The sequence below is a fragment of the Engraulis encrasicolus genome, chromosome 23, assembly GCF_034702125.1.
Source record: "Engraulis encrasicolus isolate BLACKSEA-1 chromosome 23, IST_EnEncr_1.0, whole genome shotgun sequence".
NCBI classification, from domain to species: domain Eukaryota; kingdom Metazoa; phylum Chordata; class Actinopteri; order Clupeiformes; family Engraulidae; genus Engraulis; species Engraulis encrasicolus.
The window spans coordinates 22,416,273-22,443,146 of NC_085879.1; the positions used below are offsets into that span (position 1 = coordinate 22,416,273).

The 26,874-nt window shown below is 43.4% G+C and overlaps 1 protein-coding gene across 1 annotated transcript; it reads right to left on the reverse strand.

Annotated features, from left to right (window-relative positions):
- Positions 1–270: 270 nt before the first annotated feature.
- On the reverse strand, positions 271–26,829 carry polr1a (RNA polymerase I subunit A). Its single transcript, XM_063190504.1, has 34 exons — positions 26,678–26,829; positions 26,072–26,276; positions 25,737–25,886; positions 25,067–25,177; positions 24,506–24,591; positions 24,300–24,376; positions 24,083–24,163; positions 23,477–23,579; positions 22,852–23,014; positions 22,275–22,448; positions 21,967–22,089; positions 21,375–21,602; positions 20,395–20,649; positions 19,729–19,920; positions 18,932–19,081; positions 18,424–18,607; positions 17,611–17,693; positions 17,143–17,301; positions 14,643–14,741; positions 14,072–14,224; positions 13,071–13,153; positions 12,271–12,436; positions 8,593–8,811; positions 7,660–7,865; positions 7,166–7,333; positions 6,626–6,761; positions 5,555–5,718; positions 5,033–5,159; positions 4,677–4,781; positions 3,584–3,820; positions 2,895–3,095; positions 1,873–1,990; positions 819–983; positions 271–559 (listed from the first exon to the last, which is right to left on the reverse strand). Exons 1-34 carry the CDS (start codon positions 26,752–26,754, stop codon positions 459–461), a joined length of 5,049 nt encoding a protein of 1,682 aa, XP_063046574.1. The 5' UTR covers positions 26,755–26,829; the 3' UTR covers positions 271–458.
- Positions 26,830–26,874: the final 45 nt, after the last annotated feature.

A 26,874-nucleotide genomic window follows, 5' to 3' on the forward strand; every position in this document is an offset into this window, starting at 1 on the left:
GACCTCAGACGCTTTTCTTACCATGTCCAAATAAGAGTCGTTTGCAGCCACAAAATCTGTCTCTAACAGGCTAACAGCATGTTTCATTGGGCAAAGCCAACAGACTCACCTTGCTGTATGAAGTTATGGCCATCCATTTAAAAGAAAAGACTAGGGAAATTGTTGCTTTGTTGTTAAAACATCATCATCATTCATGCCACTGAAGTACAAGTATTCTTTCAGTTCAGTGATTTCATGCACATTATGAAGCAAACACACTACACAGAGGAGTGGAGATACTTGAAAATATTTTATTTCACACACATTCTTCATACAGTGCCACAGCCATAATTGAAATAGAAATTGTACAAATAAGACAGACAGTTCTTCTCATTCAACATCGTGTCCACCAGTTTCAGCAATATGCTTCATCAAAGCATGTCGCTGTCCGTCAAGCTGATTGAAAATGACATGAAACACTACTGCAGTGGTTGCTTCAAATCAAAGAGTCCTGTTCCTCCTTTGACGACTTTCCCGACAACGATACAAGCGGAGGGAGATCGCAGCTGGTCGTGAGAGCCTGCCAAAGAGAGCGAGAGAGGGAGAGCGAGAGAGAGAGAGAGAGAGAGAGAGAGAGAGAGAAACCTTGATCACTTGCACAGCCATCACTGACAAGTCCCAAGAGACCCATGTGTTTACACACAAGTTACACACAGCTTATTTTGACACCATAAATGAACAAGCTGCTTATTTTACTTGGCCTACATTTGCCGAAGAGCATGATTTGAATTAAAATGGCTGTCATAATAACGAACACAGAAAAAGCAGGTCTGTCATACCCAACATGGTGGCGTCCTTGAGGAACTTATAGCTGGTCTCAAAGGTCATCTGTTGCAGAGGAGAGGAGTTTGACCTGATGCCAAAGCGGTTCAGGGGCTTGTAAACACCTTCGAAGCACATGTAGTCAGCCACCAGCGACAGATGCCTGGGGTCCACCTCGATACCTGGCAGGAAAACAAGACGATCACATGTGTTTTCATGGATAAGTTTAGTTATCTACTATCTAGAATGCAAAATAGTTCTTATTCTCTCTTCTCTTTCTCTACTCTTTAGCACATTGAATGACAGTTATGCGTGATAATGGGCTATACAAACCATATTGATTGATTGATTAAGTTCACATCACACTGTTCAGCTCTGTACCAGTGATTTCAATAGACGTTCAACATTCTCTTAGGGAAATAATATCAAAACATGCTCAACAAGTCAGTAAATAATGATTAGTAATTTGCAAATAGAAAATAGCACAATTGAAATTGAAAAGGCCCAATTCATTAAAAATGGAGCTGAAGAGGTGAGTGGGAGGCATTGAGAACAGGGCCGGATTAATGCACAGCCTAGATATGGCTGCAGCCTAGGGGCCCCCACATGGCAGGGCACCGCGATTGGCCAAAAGTAAAAAAAATCCAATTGGCCAAAAGTAAAAAAAATCCAGAATTGTGACAAGGTGCAATTTTGAAAGTACAATTTAACATCTTGTTCATACTCTCTCCATAGCTGGCAGTCATGTTATCCTTAATTCCTAGCTTGTACTGTACTTGTACTTGCACTGTCTATGTAATTTCGTCAAGAAATTTCCATTCGAGGGGGGCCTGTGTCAACCTGTAGGCTAGGGGCCCAGGGTCATCTTAACCCTGTCCTGATTGAGAGTGGGAGTCTGAATAGTTGCGTGAGAAGGATTAGCTTCACTGTGTACTTTGGGAGCTCTGAATATTACTGAATAGGGCTACATAAATGGCACCCACAATACCGTCCATTAATCATTCACACGTCATCTGTCCCGATTAACAACCATACTCGTTTCTAGAGTAGGGCAAAGTGCCACATACATACCGTAGACAGCAAACACGTCTTTGATCTCCTTCTCAATGACCCGCAAGGCCACTTCAATGCCGTAGGTGTTGGCCATGGCGTGCACTTCGTTGGAGTACAGCCTACTCAGGTCAAGAATCTGCACAGAGCAAACAAAGGGAGGTAGAAAAACAACAAGGTCAATCATTTGGGCAATGCCCACACATAACTGAACTTGAATTCTTTTTTAGAAAAAACAAAAACATTTCTTTGGGCTTGCACCTTTATTATTATTCAGATAAGAGAGAGAAATGAGTGGGGAAATGACCTCGGGCCAGCATTGAACTCGGGTCCCTGGCGTCATGGTACAGAGCACTAGCCCATTGACCCCCGTCACCCCCACTGAACTTGAATTCTAAAACAATGTGCACAGCCGTACGTCTGTATTGTTAACTTTGGTGTAGATGCAAGGCACTTCATTGAAAGCATTTGTGCTGCTGTTAAATGTACATAAAAAGGCCAGTGATATTTTTTCAGACAAGACATGCTAGTCCAGTTTCAATGATGTAGCGACCTGCACCGTGTTGTTCATTTGCTACAATGCTGTGAAATGTTTACAGAGGGAACGAAGTGTTGCAGACATGGCTGTCCAGTTACAATCACTTAACACTGTGTTGTGAAGTGTGGCACTTATTTGTGTGGCGCTTTGCACATATGTGCGTGACACTTAGGACATCGCCATGCTTGAAGAGCGACTGAGTGCTTGCAGCATCAGTAAAGATATCATTGCACACAGGGGTGCTAGGCAGCTTTATCCAGGCTGGGGACAAAGTAATCTGAAAGCCCTCCCATCTCAAAATAATGTACATACAAAGTTAATGTATGAGGACTCAATTATAGGCCACCTTTCTCCGTGGGCCTTGGACAACTAACCCCTTTGCCTTCCCCCTCACTCCGCCGTCTTCCCTGATTGCAAAGACTTCAAGTGTGTGGATTTGTTTGTACTTGTATTCACTGAAGTGTGTGGATTTGTTTGTATTTCCTCATACACACGCGCCACTCACATCGCCATGCTTGAAGATCTCCTGCATGTTGATGCCTTCCGTGTTGAGGACCATCTCCTTGGTGCCATCCTTGTTGGTGACCTCGTTGAGCAGGCAGCGCGTAATGCCCCTCACCTCCATGACGACGGCCGTCTGTGCCTGAGCCACCAGCAGCGACGTCAGGTCAAAGTGCACGTTGCTGACGGGGAGGACGATGGTTGCCTAGGGAACCGGAGGATTGTGTTCTCTTAGCGGAAATGTCATGTGAAAGCAAGCACCTTTGATGTATACTGACTGTGGCTGAAGTGAAGTTCACAAATTCTGACTAAAGTAAATTGAGTATTTTTGCAAGATTTATTCATGATTTATTTTAGCAATGCTTTCGAAGCTTCTGGCCGCAGAACCTACAGCCAGTCTTATTCATGGCATATACTTAGGTAAATAACACATTATAGAGCAAAGTCTAAGTACAGTATAATCTAAAGCCAAACCACAACCTACAAAGTACATCCATACAAATTCTCAACAAAGCAGGCCTCAGTGGCATCTACGAATAACTTGTATAAAGGCCATGTGGTATTGTATAAACAACAGCACGAACTGACCATTATAAGAGTCTTTGAGTACCATGAAAAGTGCTATAAAACAGATGCATCATTACCACTATTATTATTATTATTATTATTATTATTATCAATATCATAACCCACCTCACACCAGAGTCCATTGACCGTGTCGTATCTGTAGCTCTCTATGGCAGTGGAGATGGCCAGCACCGCATTGACCCGCATCTGGTCCTCACTCTCCGCCGCTGCAGGCTCCTGGGGGGCCTCCTGGGAGGCCGTGCCTTGGCCCTCTGCTGGCGGTGTGTTTGGTTCTTCCTCCTCAGGCCCCTCTGCCTGCTCATCTTCCTCAGCATCACTGGCCTCCTCACTGTCGTAATCCACCTGTAACAAAGCAGCCAAGGTTGCGGATGTAATACACATTACATCAGGCTAACGTTTTTTTTAAATATCCAAAACGACTTACAGATATTACACAGTGTTAGTTACAGTCAGTGTAGCAGTGTGAGGTTACCGTACCGGGTGCCTTGCTCAAGGGCACCTCAGCCATAGGATGAACAGATTGGTATGGATGTGCATTGGCGGTGATCTAGAGTCGAACTCCCTAACCATTACACCACAGCTGCCCCATACACATGGACCAGGCCAAGACATCAGTCAGACTACAGCTACATTAAAGCGATATGCCACTATTTTGGGGCTTAATACAGTTAAAATCGTTGGCCAAGACATCAGTCAGACTACAGCTACATTAAGCCATTGAGCATGTTCTGTCACTCTACCCATGAATATGTTAGGGAGGGACAATCACAAGAGAGGTTTGAAATAGAGCGATGGTTGGAAACAATACGTTTTAGCAATAATCCTTGAATAAACAGAGGATTTAAAGACAGAATAAGAGCTTTGTTGAGTAGAAAGATGTTATTGGCCTTCTTCTTACGGTCTTTAATTTGCACTGCAGTGGTTATTGATTGCAGCATAGAGATGCCAATGAGCAAATACCAAAGCAAAAGGTTTCAGACAGTGCATAAAAATATGGCAAGGTAAGAAAATGTGCAAAAGTAAGTGTCAAGTAAACACTTCAAACAACACAAAGCAAAGTTCAATAGGTCTTCACAGATATATCTTACATGTCGTATGTACAAGCTAAAAAAAATGTAAGCAACTACAACACAATCTAAAGTTGCATAGGTGTGTATATGCTGTAGGCAACAGGATTGTGCTTTTCTCCACTCCGCACCTCTTCCTCTTGTCTCTCTTTCCTCCTGGCGTCTGAAGCGTCAGCATCTCCCTCGTCTGCCTCATCGTCCACAATCCTCATCTCCTCCTCTGCCTCGCCGTTCTCCTGCAATCACACAGGCAGAAATTCGTAGAGAACAACAATTACTCTCTGTAGCTCTGCAAAACATCAGACGCTTAAAGTGATGGAATGTTTAATGTACAATACACAATGTATCGCAAAAGTGTCTTTTCGCCCAGCTCATTTAAACCAAAACACGTGAATATGATGACATATTGCATACATATTACAGTGTATTGAATTACATTACACTGAATTATTGATGTATTATTTACAACAGCTCATCAAAAGAGTACCTGGGTTGCACCAGAGTTGGCCCCCTCATCCATATCCTTTTGTGTGACTTTGCGGGTCTCAATCGGGTTTATGGAGGACAATTTGGCATTGCGCTTTTTGATGGCTTCTAATAGTAATCTGAAAAACCTGGAAATAGAAATTTAAAAACTCATTTGAATAAAACCACCTCACCAGTTATCCAAAGCTAGGGAAGATTTTAATGCCTGCCATGTTCAAAAAAGCAAATACATATACATTTCAAAACATGCATAGAAAGACATACAAAACAAACAAACAAACACAAAATATGGAATGTTTGAAATGGAGTTAGTTCACTTTCTCCTTTTCAATTTTTGTTAATAACATTAATTGACAAATGAAAAGCCACAACAGACAGACCTGCGTTGCATACAAGCACCACAAATAGTTCTCAAATGGACGGACTGACCAGCAGACATACAGTACTGGTGAATACGTAGCTAATAAAAGTGAAGACTGACTCTTCCCTCCTGAGGAAGAGGGAGGTGGGCTGCCGGTCCTACCTGTGCTCCACGTAGTGCAGGATCTTCTGAGGCGTGAGAAGCTTGTCCTGCTGGTAGCGCTCGGGGGGCAGGAAGTGGAAGGAGATGTTGAACACTCGGTTCTTGTTGGAGGCACTTTTACCTTCAAACCTCAACGTCTCCACCACGTCCACCTTGTGAAGCACCTGTGGCCCGGGAATAAAGGAGCAGCGGCATTAGACTTTTAGTTGGTGGGTACATCTCAAACTGTTCTCATATGGCCCTCAATGACCCACATTCTTGAAATCTTCTGATGAAGCAAATGTTTAAGACTTAAAGGGACACTGTGCAGGAAATGGTCAAAAAAGGTACTGCAACTATGCTGCTCATTGAAACTGGGCTGCCTATTGCCAAATTTGATCTTTACATGAAAGTTTACTAAGTAATAAACAAATATTTCCTAGTATGGTCCAAGTAGAGTCATTTTTGCAGCTAAAAATGGCTATTTTTTGAAATTCAAAATGATGGACCATGGAGAAGATCCCCCTTTTCATGAATGAAAAGTGCAATTTTTCCAGTCATAATGAATACTTAGAATTTGATGGTGGTGGTAAGTATTCATGAAAAAGGTAACATTAGTGAATGGGCAGCATGAATTCTGGAAATAAACAACAAAAAATCTCACACAGTGTCCCCTGTTTTTTCATACATGAAAAGGGGGATATTCTCCATGGTCCGCCATTTTGAATTTCCAAAATTAGTCATTTTTAGCTGTAAAAATGACTGTACCTGGACCATACTAGAAAATATTTGTTTATCACTTAGTAAACTTTCATGTAAAGATCAAATTGGCAATAGGCAACCCAGTTTCAATGAGCGGCATAGTTGCAGTACCTTTTTTGACCATTTCCTGCACAGTGTCCCTTTAAAGAGGGGCTGAAATTGAAGCCTTCTAATATTTTTCTTCATGGGGAATGTTATATAAAACTTTTCATTTGTCATGCCTTAATTAAACATGGCATTTATTTAAGTAATGATAAATAAAGACAAAATAGATATTAACATACACAACAGAGTATCAATAAAACAGACGAGTGTTCTTTAATCCGTTACCTCAGCCAGGCAGACTCGGGTGAGCTTCTTCTTGAGGACCTTGGCCCTCTTGAGGGCCTTCCTTGTGCCAAAGACAGGAATGCTCATCATAGGGGTCTTGATCTTAGAGCTGGCAATCATCAGGATCTCACGCAACCTGTGAGTTAGAGGTTTAAAAAAATATAGTACATCAAATCAGGAGTTTTTTTCAGCTTGTTACACAAGTCACAATTAAATGCGCAACTGCACACCAATTAAGGCTGGGACAAGAATAAGAGCTTCCAAACCTGTGGCTCAAACTCTGTGCTTTTCCATGACCCTGATTTTTCAAGGTCTTCCCAAACTTACTAAACCCTGAATAAATTTCATCACCAGGCCCCATTTTCTCCAAATACTATACTTTTAAGACACTGACCCATTCCAATTCAAAAACATCAAACACCCCTAATGGACCCCATCTGTGCTTGGCTGTATGGTTGAGGTTGAGAAGACTGCTTCAGCTTTCAGCCAGTACAGTGTGCACAGTTACAAGACTATGGAGGTAGAGGAGGGGCAGCTGACCTGGGGATACCCAGGGTGACGTTCATCTCTCCTCTGCCGGCGAAGTGGAAGGTGTTGAGGGTCATCTGGGTGGACGGCTCCCCGATGCTCTGAGCGGCCAGCAGACCCACCGCCTCCCCCGGGTCACACAGCGCACGCTGCCACTTCAGCTGCAGCAGGTGCCTCAACCTGAATGAACAGACACACACACAGAGATACAGAGAGATACAGAGAGAGACACAGACAGTCACAGACACACACCCAACATGTTTTATGTTAATACAAATTAAAATCTTCTGTTTGGAAGACATGGAAAATAATCTGCATAATCTCCAATATTCATTGCCCAAGAAAAGACCCGCTCAGATCTGGATTTGGTTGGTTTTAGTGTAAAAAGCAGGATAAGTGTAATGCTAAAACCGTAAGTGTAAGTATATTTTTTGTCAGTGTTGGTCTGTCAATCTGTGATATGGATGAGTTAATACAAGTCTATGAATGCGTGTTAAAACACTCACCTGTCAGAGTCCAGTTCTCTGTTTCGCTTGGGACTCTCCTCAGACTTTTGGATGTACGACTCCACGATGGAGTCAAAGGTCTCGGACACGGAGCCAAACGTGATGTCAGGCCGGTGCATGGCTAGACAGGGGTCCGGGCAGCGAGACGTCTTCTTCAGGTACTTGGAACGGTTGTCCTCATCCAACCCACTCCAGCGCTCAATCAGCTGAGGACATTAGGGAAACGGAGTTATAATACACTGTGGTGTGTGCTTATTACACACTTATTATTTGTTTATTCAGAATTGGAATATTTTGTTCGGACATTACATAAATACTCATATTCATTGTCGATAAATCCAAACTTGCAATGAAATACATTTACAGCTGTTCACAACTTTTGACATGCACAACATTTGTGATGAATTCCTAGCCCAAAGTCAACATTGGGAGCACATGCCCTGGTTTTAAAACATGAAATCCAGAAGAAACAAGAACAGTATTGAAACATTGCTTTTGATGTTACAACATTGGTAGCCTGGCAATGTCATCCTATGTACCTTAAGATTTTGGCTCGGCACTTAGTCTGGCGAAACCCTACTAGCTTGGTTCGCTCACTGTTCTGCCAATCAGCAAACAGTTGAGAGTGGTGACACGGAACTCACCTGCAAAGTTTGTTACTGATTGGTTAAGGTAACACTATTCACACTTTTGTCTGGTTATTTGTATGCTTTCGCAACACTGTATCATAACAGTCATGCTAATAAAGCACAATTTGAATTTGAATTCGGGACTCCAATGAATTCAAATGGCACAGTAAGGTCAGACCATCTCCCACCCTCCATGAAGACGGCTTCCTCTTAGTTTTCGCTAGACTGTTTGATGGAGTAAACAGCTTTCACCCAGGCTACACCATTGGGGCATCATTAGAACAACAGCGGCCGGCCACAGTACCTGGTGTACAGCCGTCTGCCTGCCGTTGCTGAGAAGGCAGTCGCTGTCGGTTTTGTTCTTGGGCATCTTCTTCTGGGAGAAGAGCAGGAAGGCTCCCTCACGGGGCGAGGATTTCTCCCTCTTGGACATCCACTTCTTAATGGCCGCCTGGTGTCGTGCAGAGACGCTGGAGTCCATCTTGGACAACACCTCGTCCAGGCACTTGGACTTCCTGATTACCTGAAAAGGGCATGACATGTTATTCAACCAACCATTACAATTACAGTAGGCCATTGAATCTGCAAAGTTCAGTTACCGTGTATAAACCAACACCTAAACAACTGACTTCCTGATATCTTCCAAGGGGTATTACAATGACACAATGGAACAAAAATGTATTCTATAAAAATATATATTCTATAAAATATATCTATTACAATACATTGGGATTTTTTTTGGATGATGTCAGGATTATTGGATGGATTTTATTTACAATTTTATGACGTAGCAAAAGATTTTTTGTTTTTGTTTTTGTTTTTGAATTTCACGACAATGCATTCTGCTTTGCGGCCAGTAGCATCAAGCGGCACAAACTCCATCGACTGGCAGCAGAGATGGCAAACCGATTAGGTTTGAGCAGTCGCAAAAGTTTACGTTTGCAGTTGTGTCGATGCAGCAAGATATGTGGATCAATGACAGTGCAGCTCAGCAGGCTATTGCCTTTTGTTGCTGGAAAGGCGGGAGATGTGCAGGCACAAACCAAAGTGGCGGTGCGAATCACACCCGGTCATTTCTATGGGCGCTTTCTCAAGTACTTCATCGCATCTTAAAACTTCATAAAGCTTCATTTAGTAAGTCACCCAAACAGCCAAACAGCCAAAGTAGGCCAGGCACAGATTAGACCAAAAACAACAGGCCTTGGTGATTCTGACAGACTCATAACTCATCGCCACACCGTCCCTGGCCCGGCAGGCTGCTACTTCATAGCTGTCCTTGATGAAGGGGATCTGTCTGGACTGGAGGAACTGGGGTTTGGGAATGTCGAAGCTATATAGCGTTTCTCGACAACATCATTACTAACTAAGTTAGCAACTCACTTGGTTGCAATGGAATTTCCCATTGAAAACCTAGTAAGTTGCTAACTGGTTGGCAACGATGCTTTCGAGAAACGGGGTCAAGCTGAGCTAAGCCATTACACCACACTACACCAGCGCCCCTAATGGTCAGGATTTGGGCTTTGTTACCAGCCTAACTCCTCTCGACAGAAAGCTGACCCTACTCCATCTCGTAGTTGTCCTTGATGAAGGTGATCTGTCGTGACTGGAGGAACTGGATCTTGGGGGTGTCTTCCAGGCAGGGATTAAAGCAAAAAAAAAAAATCTGACTGAACTTTTTTACCGGTTAGGCACCCGATCGAGTATCACTCCGTAACCCTACGAAAACCAATGTAGCCAGGCTCTGCCCTTATGACGAAACATACATGCGGTGCCAGAGCCAGCGGCATAGGCAGACGGGGCAGTCGCCTAGAGCAGAATAGGCCTATGTCTTGAGGGCGCCAGTAATACCAAAAAGTGCCACAAAATCAGAACTTCAACCAACATAAATCTTTACACTTCACATGAACAATGAATATTCATTATGCACTCAGTAGGCCTATATAGACTCAGTATGAGTGTACCTGTAGGTACCTACTAGATCAGATATGCTCAATCAGATGTAGGCCTACAATGCTATGTTTACAGATGCCAATTTCTAAATACAAAAAAAAGGAAAGAGGGCGGGCAGGCCTAGGCCGCTCACCAGATTGACTAGAACTGGCCGAGAATGGAGGGATAATGGATACTATATCAGACTGCAAAGATTGAACTGAAATTTGGGGCATGTTTTGGTTATTTCATCTTATTTCTACCCATTGTTTATGAATTGTTCACAACATCATGCAGAATGGATTCACAATGAATGCTGCTTCAAAATGGTAGCTGATCTCACAGAATTATTGACTTGGAATTGCAATGTGTTGATACAGTGAGTGATCCCATTATGGGTTTTTTGTTGTTGTAGTAGTAGGCTATATTCTGTCTTTCACATTAGAATGGACAAACACTGTTCTGGTGAAAGCACTGGTGCGCATTGCTTGCAGTTGTATTTCTGACATTTAAAAAGCCCTGATCATAGCAATCAGAGGGAGAAAACTAGCTTTAATTATTTGTATGTTTTTCACCCTTCGGCCTTTTTCAGTATTCATCCTGTTACAAATAACTTGTTGACGTTTACAAACAGGGTGCGGTATGTCTACCTCTGTGTTCTACCGTTTTGAAAACTACTGGCTACTTTTTTGCTTCTCGATGTGCGGTGCCAAGCACACGCTTACCATTGATTTAAAAAACATCCCCGATTCTTCCTATGCGCACGTGTTCTACAAGCTGACAAGACGCAGCAGACACGACAGTCACAGACATACGTTTATCGTTTACAAAAGTAACACACTTTCCCAAGCTTGTCGCGCAGCTTTCCACTCGAATCAAGGCAAATCACCCACCCATCAGTCCTGAGTGCGCAGTGCGCAAATTACTGAACTCAAACGAAACGCATAGTCCGAGAAGATGGGCACAGACGTTGAGCCACTCAAAAACAAGCGCACACACAACTGTTGCTGCTGCACACTATTCCAGTTAGCAGAAATAGCGTCACACAGTAACAAGCCTTGAAAGTGAAAACGTCGAAACGGCATTTATCGACCATGAGTCCACCCATCAGAACACTGCTTCCCAGAACAAGACGTGGCATAAAATATTGGCTCTGCCAGGGATAGCCTATCCGTGACCCAAATGCAACCAATTTTTTACTTATTTATTGAATATATAGCCTATATCGGCAACAACAAAGTTAATCTGCTATGAGTACAGATGAGACTGTGAATTATCCGTTGTCAAAAAGACAACTAGCTCTACACGCAGCCAGTCAAATGCGCTAAACTTTGAGGATGAAACGCATGGTAGGCTATCCTAGTTAGCTGCCATAGTCGTCCCATTGGGGCAATGAATAATGCTAGTAAGAGTCACAATGCTTAAAAGGCAAACCCTTCATGAAAAGGACATCATACGCAGTCGAAGTAAACTATTCATTTAAAAAAATATATATATCTGCCACGGCAGGTGCAATGATAGGCCTATGGAAACGTCACTGCACTTTATACATTGTATTACATTTTTTTCTTTTCTGCCATCAGCAACAATTTTGGCTATTTATTTTTTAATCTCTCGCGCTGCGCTGCCACAGAATTGTTGACCGCTCGTGTACTTTTTTTTTGGAACACGGAAGAACAGGGATGACCCAAAAGTAGGCTACTGATGAGTGAATGTTGTATCACACCGCCAATGGTGGAGTGTATAACTAAATCCGTACACCAAACACACCTCTCGTCCCCTTCTCATGACCAGGAGTGCTCTCGATTTGAGTTCAGTTGGAAAGTAAAAATTGTAAATTAATTGACATAAATTATACGGACGGAAATCCGTCCAAACGAAAATCCAGTTGACGGAATTCCGTCGTAGCGACGGAAAACTTTAATCCCTGCCTCCAGGCTGTCAAGATGAGCTACTATGCCATTACAACACACTACAGTAGTGCCCATTAGAGCTGAGGGGTTAGTCTACTGGTAGCTGATCTCGACAGAGCAGCTGCTCTTCAGTACCCTACCTCGTAGTTCTCCTTGATGAAGGGGAACTGTTTGGGCTGGAGGAACTGGGTCTTGGGGATGTCGAGGCCGTCCTCTCCGTACAGGAACTGCACCACGCTACCATCGCTGTCTCGCACCGTCAGGTCATACTGCACCACCAGACCCTCCAAGTGCTTGATCACACACCTGCCAGAACCAAACAGATCAAATTAATGAAGGGTAAGAGGTACTGTGTGTAGAATATTGAGGAGAATATTGTAAGGCATTAACCCATTGATGTCTGATGTTGCGTTGTGCAACATTGGCCCTGGCGCCTGGAGCTGCATTACGCAACATTCAGGCTCATGAGATTTGAGACAACTTTATTAAAAATCTCTGTTTGTTTGAGATGAATGAACACATTCTAATGAAAGATGAGGGTCTTAGCGTTTAAATGCAACTCAGTGCATATTTGTATGTGCTTCAGAAGCTGAGATATTTAAGTTTTTATAGGCTGAGGGCAGCTTTTCTTTAAAAGGGCTCAGGCATTCGGCACCTCTTTTTGCAGGTGCCTCAGGCGTCAATGGGTTAAGCAAACAATATTTCATAGGACTGAAATAAACAAAATGTTGAAAGTCATGCTTACTATTCAGTATGTATTTTAGAACATTATGTGCCTAGGACCTCTTGAGTCCTGTAATTGTTATTTATTTCGCGTGGCGCAGTGTGAACTGTGGCCATTCTGTGACCAGTGGGGAATTGATCAGAGTGTCCACAAGGGCAACTTCATACATAATTTTCAGCTAGTAAAATAACACACTGAAACTTTGAGATATCTCACCTTTGCAGGTAACCGGATCGACTAGTCTTTACAGCTGTATCCACCAAGCCTTCACGACCAGCCATGCAATGGAAGAAGAATTCCTGAAACATGGACAGAAAAAATGAAAAAAAAAAAATAAAATCAAAATAAAAAAAGAACTTTAGAAAAAAATATTTGAATGTTTTCTGTTTTGTTTTTTTCCTGTGTCCTGCCTTTTGTAATGTTATGTACGCTGCTATCTTGGCCAGGGCGCATTTATAAAAGATTTTTTTAAAAATCTAAATGTGATTTGTTTCCCTGGTTAAACGAAGGTTAAAAACATCCAACAATAGATCACTGGCTTCTGATGCACATCATTAACCATTACAGATCACACTTGCTGGGTGAAACAAATGCTAAGTGGCGGTAGCACTAACAGTCTCACAATGCACATAACAGGTGAGTAAATTAACTTCCCATTATAGACCAAATGTCATATCGGTAGAACAACAATTCTTCTGGACCTTTCTACTGTACAACACAACAGACCCAAGTAGGTCATAAGGGGGGGAGAAGGGCAGAGGGAATTCCCTGGCTAGTCACTGTGGGGGATTTTATTTGCCGGTACTCAGACACAACCTGTAGCTGTCAATCCAAGATAAACCAGCACTAGAACTCTACTGGACATTTCAGGTAGCACTTGCTACTTTGAAGGAAAACAGAAGTAAGGTCAATAAAGCAGAGAACTGGGGGAAATCAGTCACTGAACATCCAAAACCTGTAGCAGTCAATCACAGTGTGGCAAAACCAGCACCAGAACTCTTTCAGACAGTGGACATAAGAAATGCCATCTACCACCTGGCTGCCACTATGACAGAAAACAGAAGCAACATAATTGAAGAGGGGAACTCAGGAAAAAAATCCCTCGTGTCTATATGGGGGATTTCATTTCCCAGTGGTCAGACAAAACCTGCAACTGTCAATCATATGGAGGGGGCTCGGGGGAGAAACCAGCCTGCTGAACTCTACTGTAAGCCTACCGGCGGTGTGATCCCGGTGAGAAACCTTCCGGATACAAATCCCCCAGAGCGCGGGGCGCACTCGTAGGGCTGGAAGCAGGGCAGGGATTTCCCAGAGGGCATGAGAGGTGGCCGCCGGCCCTCCAGCTCAATCTGACCCAGCAGACAGGAGATCTAGTTTAGGGGAGAAAGAGAGAGCCAAAAATAAACATGATCAGGAGACTCAGTACACTCAGTGTGACTCAGTGTGTGTGTGTGTGTGTGTGTGTGTGTGTGTGTGTGTGTGTGTGTGTGTGTGTGTGTGTGTGTGTGTGTATGTGTTTATACTTTTGAGAATTTTATGACCAAACATGTTTACTTATTTAGTGGGAAAAATTAAGAGACCTGCTTCAAACACCTACAATTGAGTGGATTAAAATGTGTGCATTAACAGCTATTTGTGCCAAGAAATGGTTTTAAATTACCACAACGTAATGTAATTACATCTCCAAAGTGCTTTTGTAATTGATGAAAAATATGAATAGCTGTAGAACTGGTAAATAGTAATGCTACAGGTATTAATGGCATACTTCCACATATGGACAATACCCACCTGCATGGTGTTAACAGTAGATCCCTTGGCCCCAGACTGCACCATCAGCTGCAGGTTGTTCTCTGGGAAAGACCTGTGGAGGCCCAGAGGCATACACACCTGCACACACACACACACACACACACACACACACACACACACACACACACACACACACACACACAGACACAGACACAGACACAGACAGACACACACACACACACACACACACTAAGTAATCCACAGCATCTAAGCAGCATTCTTTCACTGTGTGTCATCAAGGTGGTGTTTGTGCATGTGTGTGTGTGTGTGTGATTGCATGATTGTGTTTGTTGCTGCCTTGGAAAAAAGGGCAGACATGGAAGGAATGAAAATAATACTGTGTGACTATGACAACCACCCTAGAGAGTCTACATTCCGCACGCACACAGACACACACACACAGACACACACACACACACACACACACACACACACACACACACACACACACACACACACACACACACACACACACACACACACACACACACACACACCACACACACACACACACACACACACACACACACACACACACACAGACACACACACACAGACACACACACACACACTTTCCTAATGTGCTATTTCAGACAGACAACACAGGGGATAACCCGTTTGTTTGTTTGTTGTTACTCGCCCTCCTTTCTCTGTTCCCTTGACACCCAGTCATGTAATATGCAAATGAGCAAAACGTCATGGGCTTCTATGACACTTAACACGCGATACGAAGCTCGTACTACCTTACTGCCTCATTTTCCCGCACATTTACCCAACACAACATTGTAAAGCCGGCAGTATTAAATGCATACGTAGATGATCAATTGTGCATTGGAAGTAATAATAACCATTCAACCATTTAGGGACGGGCATTGGAAATGAGCTTTGATGCCTGCCGTTTGGTTGTTTTACTACATGCCATGTATCTGACCCAAATAAACTAAACTAAAATAATTGGCCTTCACACTACTTGAAGTATCTGAAAGGCAACACATTAACGCAACCTTTCCCCTTGAAAGGACATCTGCGTTTCAGCCTCGTTGGTGCTCAAGGTCGAGGACAGTAGAATTAGGACAAACTGGGCTGCTTTTTATCGACTACACCAGTGGTTTGCAACCTTTCTTGAACCCCTGTGAGCTCATCATAACCCACCCCAACGCCCCCTAAACCACATAATAAGCCTGCCAACACCCCCACTTAACATTAAAACATGAAATAGACTAATGCCCGCCCATGTGCAACTGAACCTCCCCCCTCTCAGCTGTCTCCTTCTCCTTCTCTGTAAAGCCCCTGTTGGGGAACACTAGACTAGACCCAGGGATGACCGGAGCACTCAGCAAACATTTGGCATACGCTTTTACTTTGGTGCACAATGTGACTGGTGTTCGACTGACCAACGTCTTCCCATGAGTCTGTAAAATAGGAAAAACTTCTTTTTTTTTAAACATGCGCTGAGTGCTCCCGTCACCCCTGGGTCACAAACATTGTCCCTTCTGGATCCCTGACAGGGCAAAGGAACCAAGAGTGGAAACGAGAAACAGCCAGCACTGCTGATCTTCCTCTTGTGTCACAACCTGAGATACCAAGCCATCATAACACAGTACAGTTGCGCCCCCTATGGGTTTAGGCTATGTCAACAGCCTATTGGTACAGTAGCTCATCTTGGGATATTTCTAATATCCTTTCTAATAATGGCCTAACTCCCAACTAGAGGATGACATTTTTCAGGAATTCCTGTGGGTCCCGCGGGTCCTGCGGCATTCCCGCGGGATGGGAGTCAAAATCTTAAAGATGAAGGGGAGCGGGCAGGAGTGGGAATAAAGATGAATGGGAGCGGGAATAAAAATGAACGTTAGCGGAAATGCCGCTTATTTTTTCTTTAAAAAAACAAACTAAAAAAGTCTCGCTTTTTTGACGAAACGGGATTGGGGTTGATTTTGAGTGGGAGTGGGCAGGATTTGGAGACATTCTTTTCAGAAGTGGACGGGATGGGATTTGTTTCTTTTACTCCAGTCCGAGATGGGACGGGATGGGATTTTTTTTTCTGGGACCGGGATGGGACAGAAGTGAAAATCGACTCCCGTGTCATGCTCTTCTCCCAACCTCACTTACTACCTTGCCTGCTTGTGACCTCGTCATGATGTCACTACTTCAATATCTCTATGCATTTCTATTTATGAAAATGTGATTTATAAATGAAAGCATTATCATTATTATCTCGCAAAAGCGCAATTTTATTGTCATATTCTCATTTGCAATCTGGATGGTGAATGAAGAATAGTTCCCCAAAAGTTGTCGCTAGTTGTAGCTAGGCTGACAGCCGGGAAACGTAATGATTTCCTCCACGTAGGCAGGGCGTCAGCGAAATGCGAGACCACAAGCGCAGGTCGAGGAAATAAGTAAGAAAGAACACAGACAAAGCAGTCCACCTCAACAGAACACCTCCTCCTCCTGTTCCCCCTCACCCTCCCCTGCCCACCTTGTTGATGCTGTTGTTGACCTGGTTGACCTCCTCCTTGAACTTGAGGTCCACCATGTTGAAGTCCCTCTGGTCTGGGTTGAGGTGGGCGTTCTGCCAGTGGTCCCTGGCCTCCGCCTCAGCTGCAGTCGGGGGAAGGTTGAACGCTGCTTTCAGGGCCTGGGTGATGTATGCGTGCAAAATAGGCAGAGGTTATTCATTCATTCATTCATTCATCCAAACTTAAATATTTATTGTCTGGGACCAAAGCCGCTTTTTATAATAGGCAGAGGTTATTCATTCATTCATTCATTCATTCATCCAAACTTAAATATTTATTGTCTGGGACCAAAGCCGCTTTTTATAATACACCCAATGTGTTAATATTGTGTTTTAACAGAGCACTTACATACTTTGCTCATATCAGTTCATTATTATGTCTTCCTGTAGCAACTTTTTTCTTTTCTTTTGAGAATGTTGATCTCTTACCTTTGCTCCACATGTAACTGAATTCTCAATGATCTTTGTTCTCTCGATGTTGGCACCAGGTTTAACAAGGATATCCTCCACCCCTACAAATAAAAAACAGTGGTGACATGAATAAGATTGTTCACAGATGTCAGTTTGACCCAGAATTATATTGAATATTCATTTACGCAATTTTTGGCAAATAATGTTCCAAATATTGGTTACTTTAATCCTTAAGCCCAGTGAACCAAACTCGGTATTTATTTTTAACACAATGGCACAATGGCACCGTCGGAGGTGCGTCAGGCAGAAATGCCAAGCAGGTGCGACCACCTGTGCTTAAATCTACAACCCCTTGCGTGACGTCTTAGATTAGTGTTTGCAACGAATCAGTTATATCAATAAGTCTTCAAAATCAAACGATATGAACATATAATGCTATGTACTGATATATGTCAGTGGGTACGATGGTGGGTGAACAGATGGTTTAATTGATAACACTTTTTTTTAGTAAAGCAGAGCAACTTAAGAACACAAGCAAGTCAAGTAGATAGAAATGATTTGTAAATTTGATCCAAATCTCCGGTTACGTGGCGCTATTCTGACATGTCGCTATTCCAACGTTAATGTCTATTGTCGGAATACCGACACGTTCTCCACCGTCTGCCGCTATTCCTACATGCTGCTATTCCGACATCCCTAACCTTAACCTCAACCCTAACCCTAACCCTAACCCCTAAAAAGTGTCGGAATAGCGGCATGTCGGAATAGCGCTATGTCGGAATAGCGATTGCCCCCCCAAATCTCCACAGCCCAGACAGGTCCTCTCCTCACCCATGGTGAAGCCTCGGTAGAGCTGCAGGTAGGCGGTGAAGAGGCGAGCCAGGCAGGTGAGCAGCTTGCCGCTGGTCTCCCCGCCGTACAGCTCGTAGCAGCAGTGCACCAGGCCGTAGGCGGAGCTGCCATAGTGAGCCTTGTCCAGGACGCCGATCAACAGCTCCCCCTGGCGGATGATCACCTGCATAGCAACAGCAGCAAGAGGAGGACAAGTCCTTACATGCCCGATGCCACACCAGTGAACTCACTGGCTAGACTGAAACGAGTGCATATTCTTAAAAAAATGAATTACAATTGGTTTGTAAGGCATTTAATGCCAATTGTTAGCATGTTATAAATCATGTTATAAATGGTTTTGCACTTTACAAGCTACTACTCCTGGGGGAAATAATGCACCATTTACATTTTGGTCTATTTGCATTAATGATGTAAGTAAACCTTGACACAAGTCACACTAAAACGGATTGGTTGTCTACAAAGGCAAGAAAGAGCACTGGACAGGCACCTGTGAGTCACACATGCTGTCAGGATGATATCCTATGACTGGTTCTGGTGTGGTCTTTATCCAGGCTTTGCTGGGGATCTTTGCTTTGCCAGTCAAATTCAAGGGAACGTGGTTGTCAGGGATGATGTTCAGGAGCAAAGTAGACACAACCTGTAGCACAGGAAGAGATTAAATCATCAGAGAAAGATGGATTTTGTTCATGTGAAGTAGAAAGGAAGATAATTAGGCAAACAACACAAAAGCAAAATCCTAGACAAGTAGAAATAACCTCTAGTCTATATGGATTGCAGTATACTAACAAGTATGGAGATCATGCATATTCATAAAACAGTGAATTTAGTACTCATAAACGATGGGACACACATTTCTACTGCGCAACACCAATAACAATCACTGAAGCTTTAGAATTCAGCATTTTTTCCTCCAGGAGACATTCATACCCTTGTGTAGTATGCATATATGATTCACTTTACACATGGTCATTCCTGTTTTTTTTAAATTAATTTCTAGTGGGGAACATTTCAGAAAATAGCAAAAAACAAGACACCCCCTCCATTTTTCCCCCCACACAATTTCATTGCATTTTTTGACAATGACAATAAAATCTTGCATCTTGAATCTTGACAGAAAACAACACACACCAAACAACCCCAGCCAACCCCCACCCCCACAAGAAAAACAACTGGGGAAAAAAGAAAGAAAGCAAAAAAAGAGAACAAAAAGAGCCAGAATGATGCCAAGACAGTGAAATGTAAATATGTGAAATGGAAATAAGGAGTAAAAAAGGGTGGTCCTACCTGTTTTCCTGTCCACAGGGGCCACGGCTTGAGGATGGCCGGGTGGAGCAGCTTGACTCGGCCCACCTTGTCGGTGAGGCCCCTGTAGACCAGCGCCGTGTACTGGTCCCGCGTGAAGAAGCAGCCCCTGATGGTCATGCTGGTGCCAGACACCATGTGGTCCTGGATCAAACCAGCCAGGGGCTTACCATCCTATAACAGACACGAGAGCATGGATATGAAAGGAGAGACAAAATACAGAATCTGTGTGGAGCTGATATGTAACAAGGTCCTATTCCTTGTGAAAAAAATAATATGTTGTGAATAAGACTAATTTGGATATCCCTGGGTAAACAAATGGACACTAAGGCTAACTAATATTAATTTAGCATGTAGAGTAAATTTCTGATCAAAATTGACACTGTGCACACGTGTGTATTTCATGATGTTGTAGTTGATGTAGGTCTACCCCAAAGGCAAGAAAGCCACGTCTCAAAAACATAATGGTGGTGGAATCCACAGAAGTCACAACTTTACCACCGAACATTTCAGCCTGCCATAGCGTTTTCTTACTTGGGTAATATGATCTCTTAAGCGCATAATGGTTGTTCCAGATCGCAAGATCAAGGTCACAACCCAAGGTCATAAAAGACACCTCAATCTACCATGGAGTTGGTTTCTCCTCACCTTGGGCACCAGGTACTGCTGGTTGGTGCTGACGAGTGTGTAGGCCTCGGCGCGGCTCAGCTCGCTCTGGGGGAAGTGGGCGTTCATCTCGTCTCCGTCGAAGTCGGCGTTGTAGGCCTTGCAGTTGGCGTAGTGGAGCCGCAGCACCTTCTCCCCGGGCAGGATGCGCGCCGTGTGGGCCTGGATGGACGGCCTGTGCAGCGTGGGCTGACGGTTCAGCAACAGCACATCGCCGTTCTTGATGTGCCGGTTTACCTGAGTGGGAGGGAAAAGATGTGAGTGGGAGACGGTCTGAGCTTTAATAGGAGTGGAGGGAGGCTGACCCAACAATGGATGCTTCACAAAACCCTACCCACACCTGTTTTGTGACGTGTCGATTTACCTGAGGGTGGTAGGAAGAGATATAAGTCTACACTGCATGTATGGCCTGTGGTAATATGTTGAACCTGGGCTCACCCACATGTCCTGCAGTGCTGTGCAAAATTCCAATCAGTCTCGCCAAGATACCCATCTCTGTTTTTTTTTTTTTTCAAATTTCTCCAGGGAGTCAATTGAATTGAAGAAGCATTGTCAACGGTTCAATGTCACGTGTTTAAGGCAATGACATGCGAGTCCCATCACTGGCCCTACGGGCAGGTAGGTCAAAGGAGGAAGTGGTCTGATTTACTGTAAACTCAACCAGGACCACATAGCATACTTTAGCAGTACACTCTCATGGGTAAATGCAGTTATAGCACATAGTTGATATGGGTTTAAAAAGGCACGACTACTGGGGAGTGCTGTGGAGCAGCATGCTAATGGCTCAGTGCCCATGGGGACCCAGGTTTGGAATCTCGCCTGGGCCATTTCCCTACACTACTCCATCTCTCTCTCCAACTTCAGTTCCTGCCTGGTGTTCACAGTCCTGACAGATACAGGCATTAAAGCCCAAAACGCATAATAAGAAAAAACAATATGTTAAAAAAGGCAGCACGACTCACGATCTTCATGGGCATGCGGTGTGTGCCGGTGCTGGGCGTGAGCAGCTGCTTGGCGATGGCCTCTCGCTGGGTGTAGCTGGCGCTGCTGAGGATGGTGCGGCTGCCGTCCTCGTTGATCACCATGGCGGCGCCCGGGTGCACGTTGGGGCCGTTCAGCACCGCCTGCCGCAGCTCCTTCACGTTCCACGGCGTCACTGGCTGCGGGTACGTCAGCTTGGTGGCAAACACCTGCCACAGGGATAAACAAAACAAACGAGTCAACCTTTCCACCTTATTAACCTGCACAATTCAAGGTTTATCGTGCTAACACAGGATTTCTGGTCTGCTGGTTTCTGTTAGGCTGCCCATAGGCCATCTGAACGATTTAGCACTACAAACTACTACACAAAAAGTAATGGCGCCGCCCTTGTAAACGTGGATAATAAGGTGCACAAGGTCACATTCTTAATATCAAACTTGCTAACCTGGACAGACAGTAGCTCTGTTATGACGCATGCATACCACATAACCTTATCACCTCACGGCAACTTGTTTAAAAAACTTGTCAAATAGCAGTGGCGGTACAACATATTTCTGACTGTAGTCGTGTTACCATAGGGATGCCGATCTCACTGGTGCCGATGTACATGTCTGGACAGATGACAGAGCGAGCAGCAAAGTCCACCCGCTTCCCCATCATGTGCTTACGGAACAGACCCTCTTTCTTCTCCAGAAGCTAAGGCAGAAACATTTTATGTCACCAAAACAGCAAGACTTTCTTCAAAGACTTTAAAATGAGAACTAAAATGCTCATTAATTGTTATACTATACATGGAACAAGACTAAAATATGAATTAAAGATTTAAGAGACACAAGTGGCAAATATTGTTTAAGTAATAATTTGGCAACAATTGCACAAACCTGCCGAATACCAGGAAACTTCTCTGTCATCAGCTTGTCCATGTCGCTGTCGAACACGATGTTTACATGGCTCTGCAGCCGTATCCAGATGTTGTAGAGCTTGTCCGTGAGGGTCTGGCCTGGTATTGCAAACAGAAACGACTGATCCATCTCCTTCGCATCAGCCTCTCCCGTCTCCTGAAGTGACATGGATGTACATTGTTTTTTATTAGTATTCTTGCCAATTGTGGAAACACTTCTGACGGTATTCCTTGTAAAAAAGAAAACAATCCACACACAGAAAATGCAATGATGGGAATACATAATATAAAGTTTCAGGACTGCTAAACATTACTACTACAACATTACTATTACAAAGAATTACTACTTACTACTACAGCATTGAGGTATTTTGAGATATTTTTGTGACCCTCCAAGGGATCGGCAGTGAGCTGATGTCTGACAAATGGAATTCTATTTTCAAACATTTCAAATCAAATCTGTACTAAATCAAACACGTCATAATAAGTAGTGATAATATGACAACATTTCCTAACCAATGACCATCTGCATCAAGGGTACACCGGCCACCTCTCACCTTCTCCAGCTCAATCCCAGTTTCTTCGATCTCCTTTGCCTTCTCTGCTGCGATGAGAGCCAACAGCTTCTGAATGAGGACGTTGTCCTTCATGACACTCTGCATGTTCACAGTCTGGCCATTGGTGAACATCTGGTCTCCAAGGCGATTGATAGGCCGGTACCTACAGAAACACACAGGCCGTATGTGGTGGTTCAAAGACTCAATTGGATAATAATAATCATTTATAGAATTTGTCACTCAACAATACATTGAAATGGGGTTGGACAAGGCACTACTCAGCAACATACTGAAATTCCTCAATTTATAGCTTTGCTCCAAATTGTAGCCTGCCCCTATTTGTATCCTGGTCATCTAATTTTTGCAATTTCAGCTCTGGCTATTATTTGAGGAATTACGATATCTTTCAGACATAATAAAACATCTGAAAGCATATTCGTGTCAAATAAATAATTATGGTCAAGAGCAAAAAAGGTAAGACGAGTTAGCTAGATATTGACAAATTGGATATGTATGTCACATGTTACATTAGCTATTCCACAAAGTCAAAGTGACTATTTGAACTGAATTGTGTGTACATTACATAATTTTCACAATTCAACAAATCAAGTCTGCTGATACCTACCGGCTTGGTGGAACCAGCAGAATGTCGAGGAAGAAGAGATCTGGCTTGAAGGTGCTTTGTGAGTGGGTGTCCATTCCAGAGAAAAGGTGTTTCAGGAAGAAACCTGCAATCACAACACACTTTAGTAACACAGCACTGCAGAGGCATCAACGCATACAGATGACTTCATTTTTATCATTTTTAAGATTGGTCACTATGGATACAAAGAAGTCCAAGCTGTTAAACATCCATTACATAGTCAAACGATCAGTGATTAACTCAATCAAACTGACCAGTGTGAAATACAGCTTTTACATGCTTTATGTTCAGCAAGACTGCCAACTATACTCTACACACAGGATTGAATGCTTTGAGCCTACAACAATGCTAATGTCACGTTCAACACCTTGTGGTGCTGGGAGCTGTGACACAATGTGAGTTCGTGTGTGTGTGTGTGTGTGTGTGTGTGTGTGTGTGTGTGTGTGTGTGTGTGTGTGCACACCAGCCTGTGTGCATTCACTTTATTATGGGATTTTTGTATGCCAAAGATAAAATCAAAGCTGCTCTGACTGATCGTTCAACTGTCAACAATGCCCATGGATAAATCTGTTCCCCAAGATTTCTTACCCTCCTTTTCCCAGAGTTTTATGATATGTTCTTTTGCCAAGCTGGGAGTAAGGTATCCTCGACTGGCAATGTGAGCGTCCTCTGCGCAAAAATAACAAAAATAACAAAAATATAATGCCTTGGTCAAACATTTCTATGAAAGATGCATCCAGTTCGAAATGTAAAGGAGGTAGTCAATTGATCCACAACTGACAAAATTGGTGTAAAAAATAATCACCTTCGGTGTTCTTGGATGGGGCACTTGCAATGATGAGCTTGCTGTTGTGCTCCTTCCGAATAACTGATTTGGCTGCCCTGATAAGGTTTGATCACGGAACACACGTCATCATTAAAAATTCCAACTCTAACAATTCGACAGGTCAGAATATTTAAACTAGGTCACCAACATCACTGTCTGGACACAACTAAGCAAATTAATCTTACTTGCAGTTGGAGCATCGTCTTGACGTCATGTTAACTCTCCAGAAGTCGGTGACGAGGGTGCCTTTCTTCTCACAGACATGCTTGATCTAGTGATGAAGACCAACAGTCATGTTTAAGTTTTACAGCCACACGGACTACAGGTCCAAAGAATCGAACTTCTGTTAATTTCACTCAAAACATTGGGGTTGGGGGTGATGAGGGTTAACAAAAGCCATTACCCATGAGAAATAGAAATTACGCTTATTGTGCTTATTTTTTATGGTGATGCTAAGATGCTCAATCAAGGGACTGACAACAGTAAAAGGTCCAGCAAAAAGGTAAACTTCAGAATAGTAGTCTCCCCTTCAACTTTATATAGACCAGCCATTGACGAAAGTGTCAAAACAGAGCTGAGAGTTGCAGTTAAAAGACGAGTTGTCTTTACCATTCTTGTACCATATAACACAATATTTCAGGTGTCAGCTTAAACAGAACATTGAATATTTTTTTTTATGACCAGCAACAAAGCAGTCCAAATACATGTGCATGTAAGATGAAGTGTAAAAAAATAATGGTACTGACAGGAGTATTGAGGTCCGACTTCTCTTTGCAGGCTTCCAGGATCGGTGCACAGTATTCCTCTAAGGCCTCCTGGATCTCAACACCTGATGCCTGGGGCTTCTCTTCCAAGAACTTGGTAGAAAATGAAACAACAAAAACAAGAGAACGTCAGTCTGGCCTTGCCTAATAAGGTGTAGTATTTCCACAATTCGAATGCTATTAGTACGAGGGTATGGTAGGCAATGACAAAGCCATGTAGTGATGTAAAAACAAGTCCGTCAGGCGGACAAAGTTGCGCCCGCATATGCACTGTCGCCTTGTGGACACAGGAAGGAATTACAATTGAAAGAAATCCTGTCAGACGGACCGACGAACGGACATACCCTCATATAGAGATGCTAGGACGCATCTAAAAATGGATCAGCAATATGTTTCTGTAACTACCAGATGGACTGTGATGAAGTGACCATCACTAGGGTTGTGAGTGTGTTCTGATTGTCACGCCAATAAGCCTGGCGTTGCAGTCAGATCCCCAGTTTGGGGGTGGTCCGGATTCGATTCTGGTCGAGACAACTGTACCCCTCTTCACTACATGGACGATTGCATAGCCAATAAATTTAGAGGCAAAGAAGAGAACTATTGTGCACGCATGTCTGTTTCATCCAGTGCACTGTTCGTTGACGTCCCTTACCTGATAGAGAACATTCTCCACTTCATAGCACTCTTTTAGGGCGCCGATGTCTAGCAGCTTTAGCTGGTAGAGCAGGAGGTGAATGGCAGCTCTGGAACAGCTTAAGGTGCGGCAAGCTAAACAGGACCCTCGCACAAGCAGGTAGAGTTTCTAAAGGGGAAGGAAATGATGTGGCACAAATGCATACATGAATGAATAATTCATAATTTTTAAAAGTTTTGAGTCAGTCAGGTTATTACTTTGAGTACATGTTCCGGTTTGAGGGGTCTTGAACATCCATGTCTACCTTTGTGCATTTGACAGACAGTTATGTTTGATGATACAAACGCACTTACATCGAAAAATAATGGGTTGTAGACTGGCAAGGGTAGTTCCACATGCCCAAAGTGTCCAGGGCAGTTGTTGTAGTCCTGCATACAGGACGAGCATACTTCTTTGTTGTCAGAGGGTCCGAGGGCCAGATCATACAGACCACCGGGAGCTGGGTTGCCGACATTGTCCAGAATCTGGGGATTCGTGATGGCTTTTATACTCAGCTTCCTACACAGACAAGAGGCAAAGTTATGACAACTGTGGTGACTGGAGGCACTCATAACTTGAGTGATGGTCTGTTGCAGCCAACACAAATAATCTTCTGCTGTTGAACTCAATTGTAAATCAATTGTAATTGTACAGTCACCCCAAATGCATATAAGCTATTACAGCTACTGACTTCCTTTGGTTGCGTGCAGACTTTGACATTGTACGATTTGTCCAATTGACAGCATTCAGACATGCATCTCACTTTCATTGTGTCACATAAGCAGAACAATACAGACTGTGAGTATCGGATTAACCACAAGACTGTTTTGATCAGAAAATCGGAGACACTGCTAACTATGTAGCTCCGATAGCAACAGTGCAACTTGTAAACATAACAGTACACTTTTCCGGCCACAAACCTTATTTCATTGGATGTGTACAATCCAAAGGACATGCCCTCTAGTCTCCTCCATGGTAGCTCCTTGGAGAAAAGCATATTGATGGAGAACTTTGTCTGGAACAACTTATCGTTATTATTTCATGTTTTCATCCAGGCATGCGGCAGGAGCTGTAGAACACACACACGTGGGTCACTATTGGGAGAAACCACTATGGC

Coding starts and splice junctions, on each gene's coding strand:
- polr1a (XM_063190504.1), bottom strand. CDS start 26,754: ATGCTTTTCTCCAAGGAGCTACCATGGAGGAGACTAGAGGGCATGTCC. Junction 20,650..21,374: donor ACCGCATGCCCATGAAGATC/GTGAGTCGTGCT, acceptor CCTCCCACTCAG/GTAAACCGGCACATCAAGAA. Junction 19,082..19,728: donor CCCTGTGGACAGGAAAACAG/GTAGGACCACCC, acceptor CCTGTGCTACAG/GTTGTGTCTACTTTGCTCCT.